The sequence below is a fragment of the Gouania willdenowi genome, chromosome 8 (genome assembly GCF_900634775.1).
Source record: "Gouania willdenowi chromosome 8, fGouWil2.1, whole genome shotgun sequence".
Lineage (NCBI taxonomy): Eukaryota > Metazoa > Chordata > Actinopteri > Blenniiformes > Gobiesocidae > Gouania > Gouania willdenowi.
In genome coordinates this window covers 13,516,094-13,540,746 of record NC_041051.1, presented here as the reverse complement: position 1 = coordinate 13,540,746, position 24,653 = coordinate 13,516,094, and the positions used below count along the sequence as shown (strand labels likewise).

The 24,653-nt window shown below is 39.0% G+C and overlaps 2 protein-coding genes across 24 annotated transcripts in view; both read right to left on the bottom strand.

Annotated features, from left to right (window-relative positions):
• Positions 1-425: 425 nt before the first annotated feature.
• On the bottom strand, positions 426-14,695 carry LOC114468911 (SUN domain-containing protein 1-like). The gene is given in 14 exon segments (XM_028456082.1): positions 426-1,618; positions 1,695-1,787; positions 2,393-2,560; positions 2,644-2,759; positions 3,357-3,441; positions 4,762-4,887; positions 10,904-11,089; positions 11,205-11,349; positions 11,467-11,561; positions 12,464-12,550; positions 12,644-12,919; positions 13,028-13,158; positions 13,789-13,847; positions 14,598-14,695. Coding segments are annotated over 14 exon segments (1,713 nt in total). The 5' UTR covers positions 14,630-14,695; the 3' UTR covers positions 426-1,504.
• A 3,437-nt stretch (positions 14,696-18,132) lies between these two features.
• sun1b (Sad1 and UNC84 domain containing 1b) overlaps positions 18,133-24,653 on the bottom strand; it is a 30,681-nt gene continuing 24,160 nt past the window's right edge. For all 23 annotated transcript variants that reach the window (XM_028456065.1, XM_028456063.1, XM_028456071.1 and 20 more), the window contains 10 exons: positions 24,321-24,551; positions 24,142-24,228; positions 23,160-23,251; positions 22,898-23,042; positions 22,468-22,782; positions 21,064-21,148; positions 20,350-20,465; positions 20,098-20,265; positions 19,402-19,494; positions 18,133-19,325 (listed from right to left, as the gene is read on the bottom strand). In XM_028456065.1, the coding sequence (XP_028311866.1) occupies positions 19,212-19,325; positions 19,402-19,494; positions 20,098-20,265; positions 20,350-20,465; positions 21,064-21,148; positions 22,468-22,782; positions 22,898-23,042; positions 23,160-23,251; positions 24,142-24,228; positions 24,321-24,551 (1,446 nt within the window). In that variant the 3' untranslated portion in view covers positions 18,133-19,211. The remainder of the gene's footprint in view (positions 19,326-19,401; positions 19,495-20,097; positions 20,266-20,349; positions 20,466-21,063; positions 21,149-22,467; positions 22,783-22,897; positions 23,043-23,159; positions 23,252-24,141; positions 24,229-24,320; positions 24,552-24,653) is intronic.

The following is a 24,653-nucleotide window of genomic DNA, read 5'->3' as shown; positions in this document are numbered from 1 at the left end:
AGACCCTCTTTTTTTTTTTTTCAAAATTAAAATCTTTAATGGAATATATTCCAAAGCAGTTAAGTCACTTTATGACTGAACAAAAACAACAATTTACCTTAAAAAAAAGTCCCAGAATGTTTTAAAATGCACTGAAACAGCTTATGACCAAATATACACAGCATACCTTGCAGCCACTAATTGTTAATAAATAAAAAGATGAACAAAACAACTTTTTTTTTTTTTTTTTTATGATTTAAAGCAAATAATGACCACACTTTCATACTTCAAAACAAAATGTAGACCTTGAAAAGACCCTTTGCACAAATGTGTCGTCGCAGTGGTTCTTCTTAATATAAACATTCCTCTCTCTCATGGAAACAAGGCAAAAGCCACAACTCATACTGATGATAGAAATAATATTAGAATATTAGATGACAATGTTATTTAACAGAGCAACACAGGTTAAAGTAGATGATATAAAGGAGCAACTATCAACAGTGTAATATACAGATTACATTCCTTCAGGGTTTTCGAGCAGTGTCTCCTCATGTACTGTTAAACTGGGATAGGAAACGAGGAATCTTGAAAACAGGAAAAGCACTCCTACAGTTACATTATTGATTGTTTAACATGAATTGGGATTTTGAGCTCTAGGCACAGCGCTAATGTTGAGAGGAGAAATTCTCTTTTGCAAATCCTGATACGAGGAAAAGGAAAAGGGCATGATTCAGGGAGCGTCACATGCTAGCATCAATCCTTTGAGTCTGTTAATAAAACTACTGTACAGTTGACGTCCTAACACTTGAGTCACATAGAGCTCAGCTCAGTGGTTTATGTGGTCAAAAATGCATCGAGCTGCAATTAGAAAAACAACATTCAGAGCTAGTTTTTAGGCAGCACGTTCAGTTAAAAAATATGGCTATGTAGAAGCATGAAACAGCACAGAATATAGTAACACTGACTTTTCCTGCTAACCTCTACTGAACTCATAAAAGAGGCTGAATTACCTCAAGAGTGTGACATGTCTGAATAGCATTTCAGGCAAACGTGTGGAGTTCTTCCTTCTAAAAATAGCTGACTAATGAGGAAAGAAAAAGTTATGCACAAATCAATAAAAATCTGAAGAGTGAGAGACAGTGCATGAAGAAATGCTGGAGATGAGCCTGTAACAGCCCCATTATACGTGTCCTCCTTCCCGTAAAAAAGGAAGGTGCAGAAAGGGTAATGGGTTATACAGACAAGGATTTAGTGCAAGAGGCGTTCATGAAAAAGGGGGCGGGGACTTTTTTCTTCTTCTGTGGTTCTACCCCTTTTTCACAATCCTTTTAAAAACAACTTCTGTGATTCTTTGTGTACAAAGATGCATGTTAATGATTGAGTGGGAACTTTGCTTCAATAACCCATAACTTTTATTTCAACTAGTCTAGAGAGAGGTGCCCAGTTCATCTGTTTAGTAGAAGTAGGTTAAACGATGCACAGGTGGGATGGTGATGTCAACAACGAGAAGGTAATGAAGCATGGGTCACTGAGAAGAAGGTTTTCCATGGACCCTGAAGCGGTACAAGCAAGTGTAATCTGGGTGACCCCAGTTGGACAACACACGCACTTCGATGATCTGGAAGGCCTTGTTCTGCTCCTGAAAGAGTAGAAAGGGTGCAGACTCAGCAAATACTCTATTTTTCATTTGCCTTCCTAAAGTGTTACCGAGTTACCTCAACATTGAAGGTTTGTAGTGATTCCCCATCTTCCTGGTACGTGTATTGGCCCAGAAGCTTTCCCTCTTCTTGGGACTCATCATCAAGACCCTAAGCAGTTAAAGATTTCAGAAGAATTAATGCTTGGCATTTGTATTGGATTATTTTTCACTGGCCACGTTTACATGAAAGCATTCATTCTCCTTTAACAAATGAAAATGGTCATTCCAAATGAAACTTCAATCTGAATTAGGTCAATGGTTTATTTCCTAATTAAATAATTCTTCTATCTTGTAAACGCTTAATTTTGCTTTAAGTTATGGACAACGTATGGTCATTTATCTCCTTCTCCTCAGCTGACGAAAGTGAAAACATGTTATTGTCGAGCTGCTGCTTCAAAACTACAATCAACATAAAAGCAAAAACAGTTCTTATTATGAGGTCTTCTATGTTGTAGCCGAAAAGAGAGGGTTTGTTGTGTGTTTTTTTCCATATTGGCGAAATACGTCATGTTCGTCCAATTAGAACCCTTCCCAATCCCAGGACCTAAAGCGGAATTGAATAAAGCCAAATAAACCTGTTTTCGATGTAAACCTCAATTTGGAATTACTATTTCCATGTAAACATGAAGCAGAACACTTTAATTCCAACTTAATTTAAATTAAAAAAAACTTCATGTAACCGTGGCCATTGTATGTTTTAGATGTGCATCTTACATAAACAGTGAAGTCGCGAGGGGCACTTGCGATTTTTCCTGTCAGGGATAGAGACTTTGGGATGTGCTCCACGCTGAAGGACGAGGGCACGATGTTCATGGATAACCGGATCACCAGATAGCCTTGGGAGCCCTTAAATGCCCAGCAGAGACCTGGATACACATCAGGCTGATGGAGGGAGATTAAGAACTTGTAATCAACAAACACATACTGAAAAAAAAAATTGACAGTGTTACTAAGTTGTATTTTACCTGGATGGCCACACGTGGAGACTGTGAGAAGTACCAGAGGGGCAGGCCGAACAGACTAATCAGGGCTGCCTTTGTCTTGTATGTCTCAGAGCAGCGGGTACTGAGGATGCTGCCACCTAAACACATACAAACAAAAAATATATTCCACAAAATAACACTTTAGAGCCAAAAACAATGACCAGAGATGAAAAATAAAAAAAAATGATAGAATTTCATGCTCAGTGGACGATTTAAAACACGACAAAAGATGCTGTGTGAGTTGATTTTTCCCTGAAGGCTTCCAAGGACTGATTATCACTGAACGCACTGGCCCTTCTCTGAGGAATTTGTGTTGAGTCTGCAATTTGTTTAGACTCCAATTAGTGAGATATTCCATCACAGAGATTATCAATATTGCCCATTCATGTAACTTAACATGCTGTCGTTTCAAACACTGGTGATTGTGACAACTTGATTTGTGCCAAGTTTACTCCTTTCTTAACCACATGTTCAGTCGTCACACTGGTTTAGAGGTTTTGTGGAGAGGCAGCATTTCTGCATCTATAACCAAGCCTCTTTCTTTAGATCCAAATCTTCTTGTTAATTTATGTAAAGGTTTCTCAGTAAAAGAAACCATGCTACGTTGCTCGATCCTTATTGCATAAGAGACAAATATAGCACAAGACCAAGTTATGTATTGGTTATTCCACCGTTCCTGTTCATTTTCTGTTTACCTGCAGACTCCAAAGCATAGTCCACCAGGCCTATCCGATCCTGGGAGTAGAGCTTCAGCGCATTCTATACAATCAGTTTCACATGCTGATGGAGAACAAGAACAGAAAACACACAGAGTTAAACAATACAGAGAGATGACTAGGGCTGTGTTTGCAATCGCATACTAACGTAATACACGCTACATAAGCAGATACTGTCTACTGCAAACATCCTGTAATGACAAAAAACCTGAAGCACACTGACGCTAAATATCTGTTAATTCGCCACCTATGAAAGTTCTAAAAACAATTTAAGTGAGAAAGTGACCAAGTAGAATTAAACATGTGGTTTGATCCATAAAACATTTGGAAACACATTTTATGTCAATATTTCAGAGATTTTCGGAAACCCTCCATTGTGCCACTGACAAAACTTCTGGTTAAACAAGAGCCTTATTTACAAACGCGTTAAAAACTAATGGAAGACAAGAAGAGATGCTTTTATTTTGAAAAGGGGAAGTTTGATTTTTAGCCTGAAGATGGCCCAAGGAAGTTTTTATGACCTGCTTGCAATGCATCATGGGGCGGTTGAGTATGACTAGTGTGTCCACTAGGGCTGTATTCAACCAAGGAAATGGTTGGTTGACCAAGACTCTGGCACATGTAGCGATTAGTCAACCAAAAAAAATAAACTGAGAATGAATGAACAGGTGGAGGAGGACGAGGAGAAAGAAAAAGAGAGACACATATTTTGTTTTGTTTTTTTTGTGGTGCCAATTTGCTTTTAAACACATACCATTTATGATATGAACCTTATTCAAGCTTTGACCAGAACCCGACAAAGAAAAAGTGAAACCTACAGGTCCGACAGACATTGGGTATTTATATCAGAGCCTGACCTGAAACCGACAATTAAAACCTATTTTTTCCTCATACAAAAGTCATATTTACGTTTGTTTTAGTGGTAAGCCTGCTTTTATTAATAAACAACTGTTAATATCAACATCAGATCAGCGCACGGGGAAACAAACGCACAACAAACACACTCGGGTGCGCAGTGCGCGCTGCAGCGCCAGAGGCAGCAGTGGATCTATTTCCATAATCCACGTATCAAATATAAGGATAAACTGTGTTCTTGTGCAGGAAAAGGATTGATTCAATACTGGATGCTTGTGTTTCAAGCACGTCTTAATTCGTTCCGTCTCTGCTCTGATCCGATTTTTTTAATTAATTTTTTTGCAGCCAGCACTCACTCACACAGCTGTTGTTGGACATAGAATCATGTTTAGGCATTAAATAACTACATACTCATTTTGACGTCAGACTAAGTATGAGTAGTACGTTAGTATGAGATTTTGAACACAGCCTCAGAGTTAAAGCAGCTTCATTGTGAATTATACATGCTCATTACGTGTTCATTTCTTACCTTCTCAGACAGTCCCTCAGCAGTGGTGGTGTGTTGGACCGTCCCAGTTACCTTCTGGACTATGTACTCCTCAAACTCAGTCTTGTCCGACATCTGCACTCGACTCTGCTCAAGCTGCAGGGAAATCTTTCTTTTTTTTTTTTTTTTTTTTTATTAATCTTTTTTATTTGGGAATACAAAGGTAAACAAAAATTATACATAATACACATTTCCCATCATTTTTTCTTTTACAATGTACATAAAACTCAAGGCCCTAAAAAAAAGAGCCAAACAACAAAAACAGTGTCTCTGACAGGAATTATAATAGTAATGTAGATATATTAATACAATTGTACAGAAAAAAAAAATAAAAAAAAAATAAAAAAAAATAAATAAAAAAAAAAAAAAAAAAAAAAAAAAATAAAAATGAAAATACAAATTTGACATAAATTAACCCAAATGAAGACTCACGTACAAGTGATTAACTGTGATGAATGGTTGATTGGGTTACGAGAGTGCAGAAAAACGTGGCATTTGTAATGATAACCTTCACAAATACTGCTAATAAAACAATAATAATAAAAAAAATTAAAATAAAAAAAAAAATTAAAAAAAGGGGGGGGGGGGGCTGGGTGCGGCGGGTATTGGCAGCATGGAGGGGGAGTCAGTCAGGGGGTAAGGTTTTCAAAGAGTTAAAGTAGTCCGTGAAAGGTTTCCATTTACGAACAAACTTAGCAGTGTCACCCTTCACAGAGAACATTATCTTTTCAGATTTAACAAAATATATAACATCTCTAAGCCAGCGGGCAATCGAAGGTGGTTTTGGGGATTTCCAAAGGAATAGAATACATCGTCTTGCTAACAGAGATGTAAAGGACAATATATCTGACTGTAGGCGGTTTAAATTAGAAGAATCAACAGAAAGGCCAAATATAGCAAGGAAGGGACCCATTTTAATGCATTTCCCCATAACTTGTGACATAATTGTGGAGTAGTCGTTCCAGAATTTCTGTAAGCTCGGACATGAAAAGAACATATGGCTTAGAGTACAGGATGGAGCCTGACATTTATCACATTGATCTGAAACATTAGGGTATATTCGGGATAACCGAGATTTTGGTAGATGAACTCTGTGCAGAACTTTAAATTGTATTAATCCCAGCCTAGCACAGGGTGTGCTCGAACGTATATTATTGATGGCCTCATCCCACAACCGATCTGTAAACTGAAGACCCAACTCCTGTTCCCAAGCAACACGAGGTTTGGAAACCGAGTGGCCATCAAATGACAATAACTGGGAGTATATTTTAGATATTAAAGCTTTCTGGCTGGGTTTTAGTGATAAGAGATCCTCCCATGGTTGGCCAACAGGGAGAGAGGGATAGCATGGGAATAGGCTAGAGGTACAGTGTCTGATCTGGAAATAGCGAAACAGATGGGAGGCTGGTAAATTAAAATCTATACACAAGTCCGAAAATTTCGAGAAAACACCATCTTTATAAAGATCCCTGAAACACGTAATGCCTTGGCTCTGCCAGCTCTTAAACCCATTGTCAGTAAGTGATGGAGGAAACATATGATTTTTGACGACAGGTGTGAGAGTGGATGGAGACACAAATTTAAAATGCTGTCTAAACTGAAACCAGACTTTGAGGGTGGACAGCACCACAGGACTAGTTGTAAAACTAGAAGGATTTAGTGGCAGGGAGGAGGAAAGCAGAGCCAGTAAAGAGGATGAGGATAGCGATTGCGCCTCCAACTTGCACCACAGCAAATCTGAAGATTTAAGCCAACAAATCACCTTCTGAATATGTGCTGACCAATAATAAAACAAAAAATTTGGTAATGCCAATCCTCCACCAAGACGAAGTTGTTGCAGCAATGAATATCTTACTCTGGGTGTCTTCCCACACCACAAAAAGGTAGAAATACATTGGTCAAGTGATTTGAAAAATTTTTTGGTTAGAAATACAGGTGCACATTGAAATAAAAAAAGAAATTTGGGCAGCACAGACATTTTAATTACATTAATTCTACCTATCAAAGACAAAGGCAAGGAGTTCCACCTCTGTAAATCAGCCTTGACCTGGGCCAACAAGGGGGAGAAATTAGAGGCAAAAAGTGAAGGTAGAGTGCGGGTGACATTAATCCCCAGATACCTGAATCCCGTCACACTCAATTTAAAAGGAATGTCAGATTGTTTAAGTGATAATGCAGATTGGTTTATGGGATAACATTCACTTTTAAGAAAATTAACTTTATAGCCGGAGAAGGAGCCAAACCTTTGAAGTAAATCCAAAATAGATGCTATACTAGACAGTGGGTCTGAGACATAAAGGAGCAGGTCATCTGCATAAAGTGATACCTTAAGTTCAATATCAGACCGAGAAACCCCGCGGTAAATGGGGAGGGATTTTAAGGCAATTGACAGGGGTTCAATGGCCAGCGCGAAAAGTAGTGGGGACAAAGGACATCCTTGTCTGGTACCACGTGAAAGTGTAAAATAGTCAGAATAAGTATTGTTTGTGTGAATACTAGCCTGGGGTGAAGTGTAGAGAAGGCGAATCCAAGATATAAATCTATTACCTAATCCGAATTTATTAAGTACCGCAAACATATAATTCCACTCTACACGGTCGAATGCTTTCTCTGCATCAGTTGAGATGACCACTTCAGGGACTAAGGAAGAGTTTACAGAAAAAATTACATCGAAAAGAGTGCGGATATTATAAAACAGCTGACGCCCTTTGATAAAACCATTTTGTTCTTCTGAAATAATAGTAGGAAGAATCTTCTCGAGGCGCATGGCCAGGACTTTGGCTAAAATTTTGACATCAACATTTAACAAAGACAGGGGCCTATAAGAGGCACAAGAAGCAGGGTCCTTGTCCTTCTTTAAAAGTAGAGTTATGGAGGCCTGGGTCAAAGTCGGAGGCAGTAAACCAAGTTCAAGAGACTCATTATACATTGAAATGAGAAGAGGCATTAACTTACCCACAAATCTTTTATAAAACTCAATACAAAATCCGTCGGGACCTGGGGCTTTGTTACTTTGCATCGATCTAATGGCAGCTGTAATTTCTTGCGAAGTAAGAGGCGCATCTAACACATTTGCTACATCTAAACCCACAGTAGGGAAATTAAGCTTATCAAAAAAAGAATTCATTGCTGATGCATCGGATGGAAATTCTGATTGATAAAGAGAGGAGTAATAGGATTTAAAAATGGTATTAATAACAGCTGGGTCAGATGTGAGTGAGCCTGTTGAGTCTCTAACTTGAGGAATCAATCGAGAAGTAGATTGTCTTTTTAACTGATGGGCTAGTAATCTGCTCGATTTATCGCCATATTCATAATAGGTACTTCGAGAACGTTGTATAAGTCGTTCTGCATCCACTGTTGTTAAGAAATCAAGCTCTGCCTGTAAGTCAAGTCTCTGTTTCAACAAATCAGGGGTTGGGTTCACAGAATTTAGTCTGTCTGTGTCCAAAATTTTTGCCGTAAGCTCTGAATATGCTGAATATGAAATAATTTGTCCACGAATATAAGCCTTCAAAGACTCCCATAAAATTGAAAAACTGACGGAGTCGTTTTTATTCAATCTAATAAAATCATCTAATGAAGATGAAATAAATACATTAAATGCCTCCTCAGACAAAAGCAGAGGATTAAGCCTCCAGGGCGAAAAAAAGCGCGGCCGGTCAAGGAATTTTATGTCTAAAGTCAGAGGGGCGTGGTCTGAAATAACAATCGAATGATAAGCAGAAGAAGTAACTTTAGGAAGAAGAGAGTTGTCAATAAAAAAGTAATCAATACGAGAATAGGATTGGTGTGCATGAGAAAAGAAAGAAAAATCTTTGGCTTGAGGGTTGCAAACCCTCCAAGGGTCGACCAAACCATTCTCGAGCACAAGGTCGGAAACTGACTTGGCCATACGGGATTGTGTTAGGGTGCGCACATTCGAGCGATCCAGGGAGGGATCAATAACACAATTTAAGTCACCTCCCACTATCAAAAGGTGTGTGTCCAAGAAAGGTAAGTTGCTAAACAATTTATTCATAAAATTTGGGTCGTCGAAATTCGGAGCATAAATATTCACCAATAAAACTGGGTTGTGGTATAGTGCCAGCAACAATCACGTACCGACCATTTTTATCACTTATAATTTTAGAAACAGTTAATTGAATGTTTTTGCGGACCAAAATCGCCACTCCTCTTGCCTTGGAATTAAAATTTGAGTGAAAAATATCTCCAACCCATGGACATCTCAGTTTTATTTGATCCCTATCACGCAAGTGGGTTTCCTGGAGGAACCCTATATCAACGTCAAAACGCTTTAAATGGGAAAATATCCTCGAGCGCTTAACTGGGTTATTTACACCTTTAACATTCCAACTAAGAAATCTAATACAGGATCCCGAATTATGCAAGTTAGTACCGGTCATTTACATGATGATCAAAAAAAAATTGACCAACCCACCGCACCGTGGGGAGGAGGAGGAGGGGGAGAAAAGAAAAAAAATAAAAATAAATAAATAAATAAATAAAAAAAAAAAAAACACACACACAGGTATTCAGAGACACAACACCAACCCACCCGCCCACCCCCGCACATTAGTTGTTCCCATCCCCAAATGATAGGAGCAGCCGTGCTGACTCCAATGGGAGCCATTCTCCTATTGAGCTACTTACAGCTATTTAACTTAAGCCTAAATATAACGGGGAAACCCCTGCAATGAGTAAAATGTTAACAGAACGCAAAATGTAGGGCAATAAGAAGATAGAATAAACAAATAATAATAATAAATGAATTAAAAAACAAAACTAAATTATCCCAATTTCTGGATATCACAAATAGACAGTATAGTAAAAGTTGCCAACAGCACAGCGGTAATAACATAGTAAATATAATAAACAAACTATTGCAGCCTGTAGTTATACAAACTAAACCATATCCCTTCAGCTCGGTTCCCGTGGGAAGCCAGTGTGCATGAAAGTATTAACTCACCCAGGAACCTACAGCCATGCTAGAAAACAGTGCGAACAATGTCCTCTGGAAAAACAACCGTGCTTTACTTGGTCATCGTCTGAATGAACAACTTAGCCTCTTCTGGTGATGTGAAGTCTCGCTGCACGCCTCTGTGGGTTATGCGCAGCCGAGCAGGGTGTAACAGTCCGAACCGAACTCCCTCAATCTCACGTAACTGGCGACGGACGTCGTTGAAAGCAGCACGGGCCCGTGCTGTCTTGGTGGTGTGATCCGGGAAGACGGAGATGGACATATCCCGAATGTTTATGCGCTGCCTTTCTCTCGCTTTTTTTAGAATGTCGGAGCAGTCCGTGAAATAATGAAGCCTGGCCACAATCGCGCGGGGACGGTCGCCAGGTTTGGGTTTAGGCATAAGGGACCGGTGGGCTCTGTCCACCAGCGGCTCCTTTTCCAGGTCGAAAGCCTGCATTAGTAGTTTAGCCACGCCGATCGGAGATACGGGAGCAGAGTCGTCTTCTGGGACGCCAATAATTCTTATGTTCTGACGGCGGGCTCTAGATTCCAGGTCCTCACACTTGTTTTCAAGCTTCACGTATTCCTTGGAAAGCTGATCGACCTTATTTTTAAGGACAACTATGTCGTCCGTGCAGGTGGAAAGGGACTGCTCCATCTCAGTGACCGTGACTTTTAGTCCCGCAACCTCCGCTTGTGTAGAAGTGATACTGCCTGATAATTCCGTTTTTAAGGCGAGCAGCTCGGTCTTAATGGAAGAGAGATTCTCACTTAAAGCCGCTTGAAGCTCTGCCCGAAATACAGTCACAACTTCATTTCGAAGAGCAACCAGAAGCTCCGCCTTGAGTGCTGTGGTATCTATAGCATTGAGAGGCGGCGTGCAGCTGGGCAACTCCGGGGGTGGTAAATCACTCAGAGGCGAGGAGGTGACGTTAGCAACAGGCCGCTGATTAGGCTGAGCGCTGCCTCCTGCTTTACCGCTTTTTGGTGGCATTTTCACGGTGAGAATTCAGGCGCATCGGTTGAAGAAGAGGATAAGTCCAGTTAGGGTTTTAAAAAACACCAGGAATAGTGCCCATTTACAACTAAATAATTTCACTCAGCAGGAGCTCCCCAACACGCGTCCTACACCATGCTTAGCTAAACCGGAAGCCGGGAAATCTTTCTAAGAATGCTCTGCTCCAGAGCCGTCAGGGACGCCTGCAGGTCAGGTGTGGTCACGTAACGCTGAGACAACCAAAGGATCAAAGACTCGGGCACCTCCCCCTGCTCCTCTCCTGATCCAGTATTATCAAAGAACAGAGCCTGTAGCTGTTTACGCATCTGAGCGGTCACCTGAGAGGTTATCTTAATGGAGAAAGTAGAAATACAATGTCAAAACATAAGAAAATTGCTTGATTTCCTCAAAAAGCTGCATTATTGTGAAATTTAATTCACAAACGTTTGTATTTGTGTTACTCACCGTCTCCTGCAGCGTGCCCAGCTGTTCACACTTGCCTTTGCATCCCATAACACCTTGGAGATCGTGTCTGATTTTACAGAGTTCTAGTTCCAGTCGCTGCACCTCCGCCAGCAGAGCATCGTGCTCCTTCTGCTTCACACCCACACTGAGTCAAACACCAACCATATTTGTTAGCTGCTTAGGTTTTGGAATAGCTTGTACACAAGAGGTTGAAGAGCACGTCACAAAAACATTGAATTGATTCTCTTCTTAGTTTTTGTACCTGACAGAAAGTGTGTCAGCTGATGAAGTCACAACCTCTTCCTCTTGTTTCTGTGCTTTGTGCTCAAACTGCTGCTGCTGCTTCTGTTGCACCTCCTAAAAAAGAAAAACAAGTGTCACTAACAGAAGAGGTGGAATTTTCAGAGTCAGAAATGAAGGTGAAACAATAACCTGTGAGTTTTTCTATAGATCCATTGATCTGCATAACAACCAATCTAGTATTACAAGTTTTTTTTTATGTATATTTCATATTGTATTTCTTTGACATAGAATTTCATAAATCATAAACTGATATTCTTAGGGGGCTTTCACATATATAGTACGGTGGGTTGTATACAATATTGCTGTATTTTAATTTAGTATGGTTGGCTTTCAGCACAAATATTGTGTAAGTAAGTATAAAATCTTGTTTATCCGTTTGCAGTGAAACTTTCTTGAATTCATTAGGTGTGCCATGGTTCAAAAACTTTTGAACACTATGAGAAATTCGTGTGTTTTGGCCAAAAACTGAATAAAAGTGCCAAATTTGGCCTGCTAAATTCAAAATTGCAGACTTCCTGTTGAATTTAGATTTTAGTTCTCTTTTACATTTTTGCTAGTCATGGTCCAATGCATATACCTACCAAATGCCATCTAGTTCAAACCAGTGGAAAGTTATAAACGCTAGGTGGCGCTAATGAGTCCTGACATTGCATCAATAAACTACACTTTAGATTTTTCACCAAACTATACATTCCTGCCAAATTTCATGAATCTGCACCGCCGGGAAGGGCCTCAAAAACCCAAGTAAAGTGTCATAATAATAATAATAATAATAATAATAATAATAATAATAATAATAAAAAGGAACAATAGGGCCTTCAGTGCTCGGGCCCTAAAAACACACAAATTACTGCATAATAAGAAACCATTTTTACATCTAAATTTAGATGTAAGGCTATACTAAAGTCAGCAGGCTCCGGTCTTCAGTGGTATAGTTGTAAATCTGCTGTACATACCTCTGTTTTGTCAGAAAGCGCTTTGATAAGCAGCTCTACATCTGCCAGTCGAGCAGCCTGACCCTGTTGGAGTCGTTCCTCTACACTCTGTGAGGAATCAAACAAAAAAAATCACCCAAACAAATACTCGCTAATTCAAACCAATATTTGAGCAGTGAGTGTGGATCTTCTTGTTCTTACCTGAACTCTGAGAGTGTTCTCCTGGTCCAGCTCTCCACGCAGCAGCTTAATCTTCTGCTCCAGCAGGGAGGACACCCACAGACCCAGGCTCTGCTTGTCCGTCTGTGTGTGGAGCTGCTCCTTCAGGGAGCCGTAGAGACCCAGAAGCTCAACGTGATGTTTCTCTTTTCTCTGGTCGCTGTGCTGGATTAGCTCCAATATCTGGTCGAGCTGATGATCCATGTGCTTAAGATGCTCCAAGGCCAAAGCAGAATCCCTCTCAGGGAGACGAATTGGCTGTTGGAAAAGAAGGAGAAACTTTGCCACTTCAGTTTTACAGCACAAATCACAAATCTTATTTTAGCAAAATGTCACTTTTCTCTGGAAATAGGTCATTGCTTTTACCGGCACTTGTGAGGCTGGGGTGGCTGGATTCCTGTTCATTGTAGTATCTGACACTGGGACAGGAAGAGGAACAGAGGTGGTACTTGGAAATGAAGAAAGGAAGGCAAGGGATGGACCCCACAGCCATAAAGCTACAAGGAGAAGATACACAAACTTAGCAATCATAATGTTCACTCAGATAATAGTCATTCAATAAACTCAGTCTTTGCTAAAATGTCTTAAACAGGAGAACTTTTAAGGTTTAAATTGTGAAAGTAATTGTAAGGAGAAAATAATGAGAATGTGAAGTCCAGTACAGTGTTTCTCAAATACCCCTAGGGGTATGCGATGGCACTAATGTGTGTTATCACTCATTAATTCCATCATTATGCTCTATAGTTGTTTTTTCACAGAATTCTGAGCGAAATGTTGTAGTTGGTCAAAGGGGGGTACTTGGATTCAAAAAATAAGAGAAAGAAACACTGGTCTAGTGGCTCTAAACACGTCATAACTAGCAGCATATCTATTTATAAAACAGATTTTAAGCTTTTTAACACATAATTTAAGAATTTAAATTGCCTTATTGCTTCTTTATTGTATACAGCTAAAAAACTAAACTGCACCAGAGAAATGATCATGACAAATCTCAAGCATAACCATCTGCCCACACAGGGGGTGTTTGCTGATTATATCACCGACTTCTACACCACCAGCTTTCCTCTGCGTTCACTGCATTATAATCTGATGTGAAGCAGTGAGATGCTGCAGGTTCTCAAACTCACCCAAAAAGAGCAGCAGGGGTAAGAGAAGCCACAGGAGGATCCACAGTTTGGGACGGATTCTGAAACACAGAGTCATAGAGAAGGTTATTACTCAAATCAGAGAAGGAAGGTCAGAAAGAGCCATTAAATTATTTAAACATCTTTAAAACAAAAATGGGAAAGATGTGGAAATCAAAAAATTGTGTCATTCTAAGAATCCTAAAAGCTAAAGTTTTGACCTAATGTACAAATTAACCTAAAGTGAAAAAACCTACATGTAAGCTAAGTCTTACTTCAATCCACACTCTCATAGACATGTTACAGCTTCAATAGGAAAAGGTTCAAACTAATTCTAAAGGGAGGATAAATTCTGGTTGAACTTTAAATGATAAAATATAGTGAGGCACCAAAATTCCAGCCACATTCTCGGCTGAGAATGGCCCAAAAGTACATTTTCGGTTCTCAGAAGCTGATCTTCACCAAGAACCTAAATGCAATTTGTGTTTTAATGAGAGAACATATTTAATTAGACTCTTTCAGCAGCTTAGTCAATTATAGGCCTGAACATTATTATTTAACATATGAGTGAAGTCAAGTCAAACTTTTATATTAAATTGTACATTGTTAGAATATTCTTTGAAGCATTAATAGTCATTTATACAATTGAAATGTTTTAATTTTAGTGAGGTTAGTACACATTCAGAGCCAGAAATGCAATTGGACTAATAACTTGAAATTTTCAGTTTTCTACCTTGGTTTTACCATTTGCGGTTTTCATTTCAGTGCATTCATAATAAAATATACGTGTGTTAATGTGTAGAGATTCTCACCGTGTCAAAAAGAAGACGTTGAGGGCAGACATGAGATATACCAGCCCATACCATCCTGTTGCGAGTAGCCAGAAAACTTTCCTGACAGCAGTGTTGAAGTTTAAATTATTTATTTAAGTAGAGAGAAATTTGAAATATATCAAGATTACTTTGAAGAGGCAAAGTGTAAACTGAAGATGAACATTTCTGGGTAGAAAAGACCAAACTGTTACCTGGAAAAGCAAAAAGTGTCCAGAGCACTGCCAGTAAACTGTGTCCAGCATATCCCACGGCTGATCCCAGCGCTAGACACAAATTCATCACATAAGAAGTTGGTTGGCAGAGACAATCACATGGAAGACACAAACACAGCAGGGGCATTGTTATGTTCTGTTGGGAGTTTAGTTATTCTGTGTCTTTGTTTATTTTAAGTCTGTCATGAGTCTGCTTAGTTAGTCATTGTTTACCTCTTTATTCGCTCCCTGTTCCTTGATTTTGCCTGTTCCTGTTCATGTTTTTCTGCCTGCCCAGTTTTTCTACTCTCCACAGCTGCTCCTCGTTCCCTCGTCAAGTCAGAGGAGGGTATATATACTCCCTCAGTTCAGTCAGTCGGTTGCGGGATCATTGTGTTTGTATGTTGTCTCTCCTCCTCGTGTCCAGGCAATTTAAGGCACAACAAGACCACAGCTGTTATCGTGGAAATCCACATTTCAAATGGCTGTCAAAAATTCAGTTAAGAGATAAATCCTTTAAAAACAGCATGGAGAAATAAAGAGAGATATGGAGAGATAAAATCCTGTTACCCAAATGGCGCTCTTTTAGAGTTCATAAATGTAGCTATACTTAGAGCCCGAGAGTTTTAAAAATTTTGAATTAAATTAATTGGCGTTATTTATTTTGAAAATAAATGTACATTTGAACAAAACTTTTTATACAGATGCCTTTGTGGAAAATTGTGCAAGATTTGGTCCCTTCCTTTTTAAGATTATACATGAGATGTTTACTGTATGCAAGAAAACCGTGGCAAGATTTATTACCAAAAGTAAACATGGAGGCATGAAAATAACTTTGAGTACTATTTAACTGAGCTACTTTTTACCTGTACTTGAGTATTTTATGTATGGTTTACTTGTACCTGAATACAGTTCCAATCAACAGTAACAGTACTTCTACTTGACTAGGATACCTCTGCCAATAGGGGCCCAATAGGGGCCCTAATAATCTTACGTTGATGGATCCCTGTGGCACTTTCAGACTGAGCACTTGAAGGACACTTGGGCTTTTCTAACACTGAGTAACCAGCCAGTGCAGGGTGATGTAGGAGAGGATCAAAGTCTGCCAGAGGATCTCCATCCTCAGACACCTGTCGACAGATAACACACACAGACTCTGTAAAGATAAACATCACATAGACATAACAATAATTTACAGAGCAGAGCTCACCTTAACAGTGGTGAGTCCATAGAACACTGGGGTGTGTTTACTGGCACTGTACTGGGAGACCTGTGTGCTCACTGAGCTGCTGTCTGCCAGCACAGCACTGGGAGGACTGGGCTGCTCGGCTTCTACCTCTTAGCACAACACAAGAAATAAACTTCTTTTTTTCCACTATTAAAATGTATATTTAATAAGATTATTATTGTCGCTGACTTGCCTTCGCACACTTGTTCCCAAAGGGATTTCCTCGCCCGGATTGTTTTTGCCATTTATAAACGCTTTTCTCGGGTGTTGCTGGTGACTTGCCGACGTAGGAAATGAAAGGTGTGCCTGGTTACCATGACAACCAGTGTCAACGGGGCGGGAAAACGTCATGTGATTTATAACACACCGCAAGAGGGCAGCAGATAACGTTTAAATGACGTTTTTTATTTGTACACCGTTGTAGTTTGGTCAACTAACATTCTTAACATTTAACAACACAGAACAAAAAATAATTATAAAAATGAATTATTAATAATCATAAAAATGACAATACATTTTGAAAATAAATATAGGTTACAATTATATACAATATATGAAACAAAACCTTATTGAACAGAATACAATTTATATGTAATTCTAATCATATTTTGTTTTGTTTTATATTTGTATTCAAGAAACTTTGATGAGAATGACTGCGTATTGTTAATTACACTTTTATTTGGAAATAAAAAAAATTATAATAGATTTTATTGCTGTTAATTTATTTGTTTATTAAAAACACTTCTAAGAATGACTTACTGTGTTTGATTCCTATTCAAGCACTTTGATGAGAATGATTGTATAATTTTACAGGATACACATTTTATTTTTCAAGGTTGTGTGCCTTGAGTTTTTTTTTTTTTTTCAATGTAAAGTTGTACCTTGGCAAAAAAAAAAAAAAAAATTTTTTAAAAATGATGTAATATGCAAATAATTGAATAATTAAAAATGACTCCTTACAGTAAGAGTGTAAAAAAAAGTCAACGACGGAAGGGAAAGCAGAAACTTAACCATGGTGTGATAGGCCACATTAGACATTGATGCAGAAGCAATGGCTACAAATCCTTCAGATGAGCTCAGTCACAGTGTGTCAAGAGTCATGGAATGGTTTTATGTTAATAAATCCAAATTGCTTGGTAGTAAAGTCCATATGCATGTAAAGCACTTACTAAAAAAATAAGGGAAGTAAAAGAAAAAATAAACAAGAAGACAGTCATCAACATCCCCCACCAGATTGGATGTCATAACTCACAACCTTTTCCTAAATGTTCGAAATCTAAGAACTGAGATGTATACATAAAACATTATCAAATCAGAATATAAAATTACTATCTTAATCGTTTTCTAAGAAAAGCTGTCCCCTTTGAAGATACCTCGAACAAAGAAAAAAAAAACAAGGGGAATTACTCCGGAAAAAATAATTGCACGCTTCTTATTTTCGAACTTCATCAAGGTATTGATACCCTGAAGCCACACACCAAATTTGGTTATCTTATTTTGAACAGTTTCTGAGAAAAGTTGTCCCCTTTAACTGGGACTGAAGGATGGACGGAGCTCAAACCTATATCCCCCTTCATGGATAATAACCTGAGCTTTATATAACATTTTCTTACACAGTTAGTCATTCAGCAAAAATAATTCACAGACCCTCTTTTTTTTTTTTTCAAAATTAAAATCTTTAATGGAATATATTCCAAAGCAGTTAAGTCAATTTATGACTGAACAAAAACAACAATTTACCTTAAAAAAAAGTCCCAGAATGTTTTAAAATGCACTGAAACAGCTTATGACCAAATATACACAGCATACCTTGCAGCCACTAAGTGTTAATAAATAAAAAGATGAACAAAACAACTTTTTTTTTTTTTTTTTTTTTTTTTACAAAAATCTTGTTTTGCCCATGATTTAAAGCAAATAATGACCACACTTTCATACTTCAAAACAAAATGTAGACCTTGAAAAGACCCTTTGCACAAATGTGTCGTCGCAGTGCTTCTTCTTAATATAAACATTCCTCTCTCTCATGGAAACAAGGCAAAAGCCACAACTCATACTGATGATAGAAATAATATTAGAATATTAGATGACAATGTTATTTAACAGAGCAACACAGGTTAAAGTAGATGATATAAAGGAGCAACTATCAACAGTGTAATATACAGATTACATTCCTTCAGGGTTTTCGAGCAGTGTCTCCTCATGTGCTGTTAAACTGGGATAGGAAACGAGGAATCTTGAAAACAGGAAAAGCACTCCTACAGTTACATTATTGATTGTTTAACATGAATTGGGATTTTGAGCTCTAGGCACAGCGCTAATGTTGAGAGGAGAAATTCTCTTTTGCAAATCCTGATACGAGGAAAAGGAAAAGGGCATGATTCAGGGAGCGTCACATGCTAGCATCAATCCTTTGAGTCTGTTAATAAAACTACTGTACAGTTGACGTCCTAACACTTGAGTCACATAGAGCTCAGCTCAGTGGTTTATGTGGTCAAAAATGCGTCGAGCTGCAATTAGAAAAACAACATTCAGAGCTAGTTTTTAGGCAGCACGTTCAGTTAAAAAATATGGCTATGTAGAAGCATGAAACAGCACAGAATATAGTAACACTGACTTTTCCTGCTAACCTCTACTGAACTCATAAAAGAGGCTGAATTACCTCAAGAGTGTGACATGTCTGAATAGCATTTCAGGCAAACGTGTGGAGTTCTTCCTTCTAAAAATAGCTGACAAATGAGGAAAGAAAAAGTTATGCACAAATCAATAAAAATCTGAAGAGTGAGAGACAGTGCATGAAGAAATGCTGGAGATGAGCCTGTAACAGCCCCATTATACGTGTCCTCCTTCCCCTAAAAAAGGAAGGTGCAGAAAGGGTAATGGGTTATACAGACAAGGATTTAGTGCAAGAGGCGTTCATGAAAAAGGGGGCGGGGACTTTTTTCTTCTTCTGTGGTTCTACCCCTTTTTCACAATCCTTTTAAAAACAACTTCTGTGATTCTTTGTGTACAAAGATGCATGTTAATGATTGAGTGGGAACTTTGCTTCAATAACCCATAACTTTTATTTCAACTAGTCTAGAGAGAGGTGCCCAGTTCATCTGTTTAGTAGAAGTAGGTTAAACGATGCACAGGTGGGATGGTGATGTCAACAACGAGAAGGTAATGAAGCATGGGTCACTGAGAAGAAGGTTTTCCATGGACCCTGAAGCGGTACAAGCAAGTGTAATCTGGGTGACCCCAGTTGGACAACACACGCACTTCGATGATCTGGAAGGCCTTGCTCTGCTCCTGAAAGAGTAGAAAGGGTGCAGACTCAGCAAATACTCTATTTTTCATTTGCCTTCCTAAAGGGTTACCGAGTTACCTCAACATTGAAGGTTTGTAGTGATTCCCCATCTTCCTGGTACGTGTATTGGCCCAGCAGCTTTCCCTCTTCTTGGGACTCATCATCAAGACCCTAAGCAGTTAAAGATTTCAGAAGAATTAATGCTTGGCATTTGTATTGGATTATTTTTCACTGGCCACGTTTACATGAAAGCATTCATTCTCCTTTAACAAATGAAAATGGTCATTCCAAATGAAACTTCAATCTGAATTAGGTCAATGGTTTATTTCCTAATTAAATAATTCCTCTATCTTGTAAACGCTTAATTGCTTTAAGTTACGGACAACGTATGGTCATTTATCTCCTTCTCCTCAGCTGACGAAAGTGAAAACATGTTATTGTCGAGCTGCTGCTTCAAAACTACAATCAACATAAAAGCAAAAACAGTTCTTATTATGAGGTCTTCTATGTTGTAGCCGAAAAGAGAGGGTTTGTTGTGTGTTTTTTTCCATATAGGCGAGATACGTCATGTTCGTCCAATTAGAACCCTTCCCAACCCCAGGACCTAAAGCGGAATTGAATAAAGCCAAATAAACCTGTTTTCGATGTAAACCTCAATTTGGAATTACTATTTCCATGTAAACATGAAGCAGAACACTTTAATTCCAACTTAATTTAAATTAAAAAAAACTTCATGTAACCGTGGCCATTGTATGTTTTAGATGTGCATCTTACATAGACAGTGAAGTCGCGAGGGGCACTTGCGATTTTTCCTGTCAGGGATAGAGACTTTGGGATGTGCTCCACGCTGAAGGACGAGGGCACGATGTTCATGGATAACCGGATCACCAGATAGCCTTGGGAGCCCTTAAATGCCCAGCAGTTACCTGGATACACATCAGGCTGATGGAGGGAGATTAAGAACTTGTAATCAACAAACACATACTGAAAAAAAAAAATTGACAGTGTTACTAAGTTGTATTTTACCTGGATGGCCACACGTGGAGACTGTGAGAAGTACCAGAGGGGCAGGCCGAACAGACTCATCAGGGCTGTCTTTGTCTCGTATGTCTCAGAGCAGCGGGTACTGAGGATGCTGCCACCTAAACACATACAAACAAAAAATATATTCCACAAAATAACACTTTAGAGCCAAAAACAATGACCAGAGATGAAAAATAAAAAAAAATGATAGAATTTCATGCTCAGTGGACGATTTAAAACACGACAAAAGATGCTGTGTGAGCTGATTTTTTCCCTGAAAGCTTCCAAGGACTGATTATCACTGAACGCATTGGCCCTTCTCTGAGGAATTTGTGTTGAGTCTGCAATTTCTTTAGACTCCAATTAGTGAGATATTCCATCACAGAGATTATCAATATTGCCCATTCATGTAACTTAACATGCTGTCGTTTCAAACACTGGTGATTGTGACAATTTGATTTGTGCCAAGTTTACTCCTTTCTTAACCACATGTTCAGTCGTCACACTGGTTTAGAGGTTTTGTGGAGAGGCAGCATTTCTGCATCTATAACCAAGCCTCTTTCTTTAGATCCAAATCTTCTTGTTAATTTATGTAAAGGTTTCTCAGTAAAAGAAACCATGCTACATTGCTCGATCCTTATTGCATAAGAGACAAATATAGCACAAGACCAAGTTATGTATTGGTTATTCCACCGTTCCTGTTCATTTTCTGTTTACCTGCAGACTCCAAAGCATAGTCCACCAGGCCTATCTGATCCTGGGAGTAGAGCTTCAGCGCATTCTGTACAATCAGTTTCACATGCTGATGGAGAACAAGAACAGAAAACACACAGTTAAACAATACAGAGAGATGACTAGGGCTGTGTTTGCAATCGCATACTAACGTAATACACGCTACATAAGCAGATACTGTCTACTGCAAACATCCTGTAATGACAAAAAACCTGAAGCACACTGACGCTAAATATCTGTTAATTCGCCACCTATGAAAGTTCTGAAAACAATTTAAGTGAGAAAGTGACCAAGTAGAATTAAACATGTGGTTTGATCCATAAAACATTTGGAAACACATTTTATGTCAATATTTCAGAGATTTTCAGAAACCCTCCATTGTGCCACTGACAAAACTTCTGGTTAAACAAGAGCCTTATTTACAAACGCGTTAAAAACTAATGGAAGACAAAAAGAGATGCTTTTATTTTGAAAAGGGGAAGTTTGATTTTTAGCCTGAAGATGGCCCAAGGAAGTTTTTATGACCTGCTTGCAATGCATCATGGGGCGGTTGAGTATGACTAGTGTGTCCACTAGGGCTGTATTCAACCAAGGAAATGGTTGGTTGACCAAGACTCTGGCACATGTAGCGATTAGTCAACCAAAAAAAATAAACTGAGAATGAATGAACAGGTGGAGGAGGACGAGGAGAAAGAAAAAGAGAGACACATATTTTGTTTTGTTTTTTTTGTGGTGCCAATTTGCTTTTAAACACATACCATTTATGATATGAACCTTATTCAAGCTTTGACCAGAACCCGACAAAGAAAAAGTGAAACCTACAGGTCCGACAGACATTGGGTATTTATATCAGAGCCCGACCTGAAACCGACAATTAAAACCTATTTTTTCCTCATACAAATGTCATATTTACGTTTGTTTTAGTGGTAAGCCTGCTTTTATTAATAAACAACTGTTAATATCAACATCAGATCAGCGCACGGGGAAACAAACACACGACAAACACACTCGGGTGCGCAGTGCGCACTGCAGCACCAGAGGCAGCAGTGGATCTATTTCCATAATCCACGTATCAAATATAAGGATAAACTGTGTTCTTGTGCAGGAAAAGGATTGATTCAATACTGGATGCTTGTGTTTCAAGCACGTCTTAATTCGTTCCGTCTCTGCTCTGATCCGATTTTTTTAATTAATTTTTTTTGCAGTCAGCACTCACTCACACAGCTGTTGTTGGACATAGAGTCATGTTTAGGCATTAAATAACTACATACTCATTTTGACGTCAGACTAAGTATGAGTAGTATGTTAGTATGGGATTTTGAACACAGCCTCAGAGTTAAAGCAGCTTCATTGTGAATTATACATGCTCATTACGTGTCCATTTCTTACCTCCTCAGACAGTCCCTCAGCAGTGGTGGTGTGTTGGACCGTCCCAGTTACCTTCTGGACTATGTACTCCGCCTCAAACTCAGTCTTGTCCGACGTCTGCGCTCGACTCTGCTCAAGCTGCAGGGAAATCTTTCTAAGAATGCTCTGCTCCAGAGCCGCCAGGGACGCCTGCAGGTCAGGTGTGGTCACGTAACGCTGAGACAACCAAAGGATCAAAGACTCGGGCACCTCCCTCTGCTCCTCTCCTGATCCAGTATTATCAAAGAACAGAGCCTGTAGCTGTTTACGCATCTGAGCGGTCACCTGAGAGGTTATCTTAATGGAGAAAGTAGAAATACAATGTCAAAACATAAGAAAATTGCTTGATTTCCTCAAAAAGCTGCATTATTGTGAAATTTAATTCACAAACGTTTGTATTTGTGTTACTCACCGTCTCCTGCAGCGTGTCCAGCTGTTCACACTTGCCTTTGCATCCCATAACACCTTGGAGATCGTGTCTGATTTTACCGAGTTCTAGTTCCAGTCGCTGCACCTCCACCAGCAGAGCATCGTGCTCCTTCTGCTTCACACCCTCACTGAGTCAAACACCAACCATATTTGTTAGCTGCTTAGCTTTTGGAATAGCTTGTACACAAGAGGTTGAAGAGCGCGTCACAAAAACATTGAATTGATTCTCTTCTTAGTTTTTGTACCTGACAGAAAGTGTGTCAGCTGATGAAGTCACAACCTCTTCCTCTTGTTTCTGTGCTTTGTGCTCAAACTGCTGCTGCTTCTGTTGCACCTCCTAAAAAAGAAAAACAAGTGTCACTAACAGAAGAGGTGGAATTTTCAGAGTCAGAAATGAAGGTGAAACAATAACCTGTGAGTTTTTCTATAGATCCATTGATCTGCATAACAACCAATCTAGTATTACAAGTTTTTTTTTATGTATATTTCATATTGTATTTCTTTGGCATAGAATTTCATAAATCATAAACTGATATTCTTGGGGGGCTTTCACATATATCGTACGGTGGGTTGTATACAATATTGCTGTATTTTAATTTAGTATGGTTGGCTTTCAGCACAAATATTGTGTAAGTAAGTATAAAATCTTGTTTATCCATTTGCAGTGAAACGTTCTTGAATTCATTAGGTGTGCCATGGTTCAAAAACTTTTGAACACTATGAGAAATTCGTGTGTTTTGGCCAAAAACTGAATAAAAGTGCCAAATTTGGCCTGCTAAATTCAAAATTGCAGACTTCCTGTTGAATTTAGATTTTAGTTCTCTTTTACATTTTTGCTAGTCATGGTCCAATGCATATACCTACTAAATGCCATCTAGTTCAAACCAGTGGAAAGTTATAAACGCTAGGTGGCGCTAATGAGTCCTGACATTGCATCAATAAACTACACTTTAGATTTTTCACCAAACTATACATTCCTGCCAAATTTCATGAATCTGCACCGCCGGGAAGGGCCTCAAAAACCCAAGTAAAGTGTCAGAATAATAATAATAATAATAATAATAATAATAAAAAGGAACAATAGGGCCTTCAGTGCTCGGGCCCTAAAAACACACAAATTACTGCATAATAAGAAACCATTTTTACATCTAAATTTAGATGTAAGGCTATACTAAAGTCAGCAGGCTCCGGTCTTCAGTGGTATAGTTGTAAATCTGCTGTACATACCTCTGTTTTGTCAGAAAGCGCTTTGATAAGCAGCTCTACATCTGCCAGTCGAGCAGCCTGACCCTGTTGGAGTCGTTCCTCTACACTCTGTGAGGAATCAAACAAAGAAATCACCCAAACAAATACTCGCTAATTCAAACCAATATTTGAGCAGTGAGTGTGGATCTTCTTGTTCTTACCTGAACTCTGAGAGTGTTCTCCTGGTCCAGCTCTCCACGCAGCAGCTTAATCTTCTGCTCCAGCAGGGAGGACACCCACAGACCCAGGCTCTGCTTGTCCGTCGGTGTGTGGAGCTGCTCTTCTCTCTGGTCCCTGTGATGGATTCGCTCAAATAACTGGGCAAGCTGATGCTCCATGTGCTTAAGACGCTCCAAGTCCAAAGCAGAAACCGTCTCAGGGAGACGAATTGGCTGTTGGAAAAGAAGGAGAAACTTTGCCACTTCAGTTTTACAGCACAAATCACAAATCTTATTTTAGCAAAATGTCACTTTTCTCTGGAAATAGGTCATTGC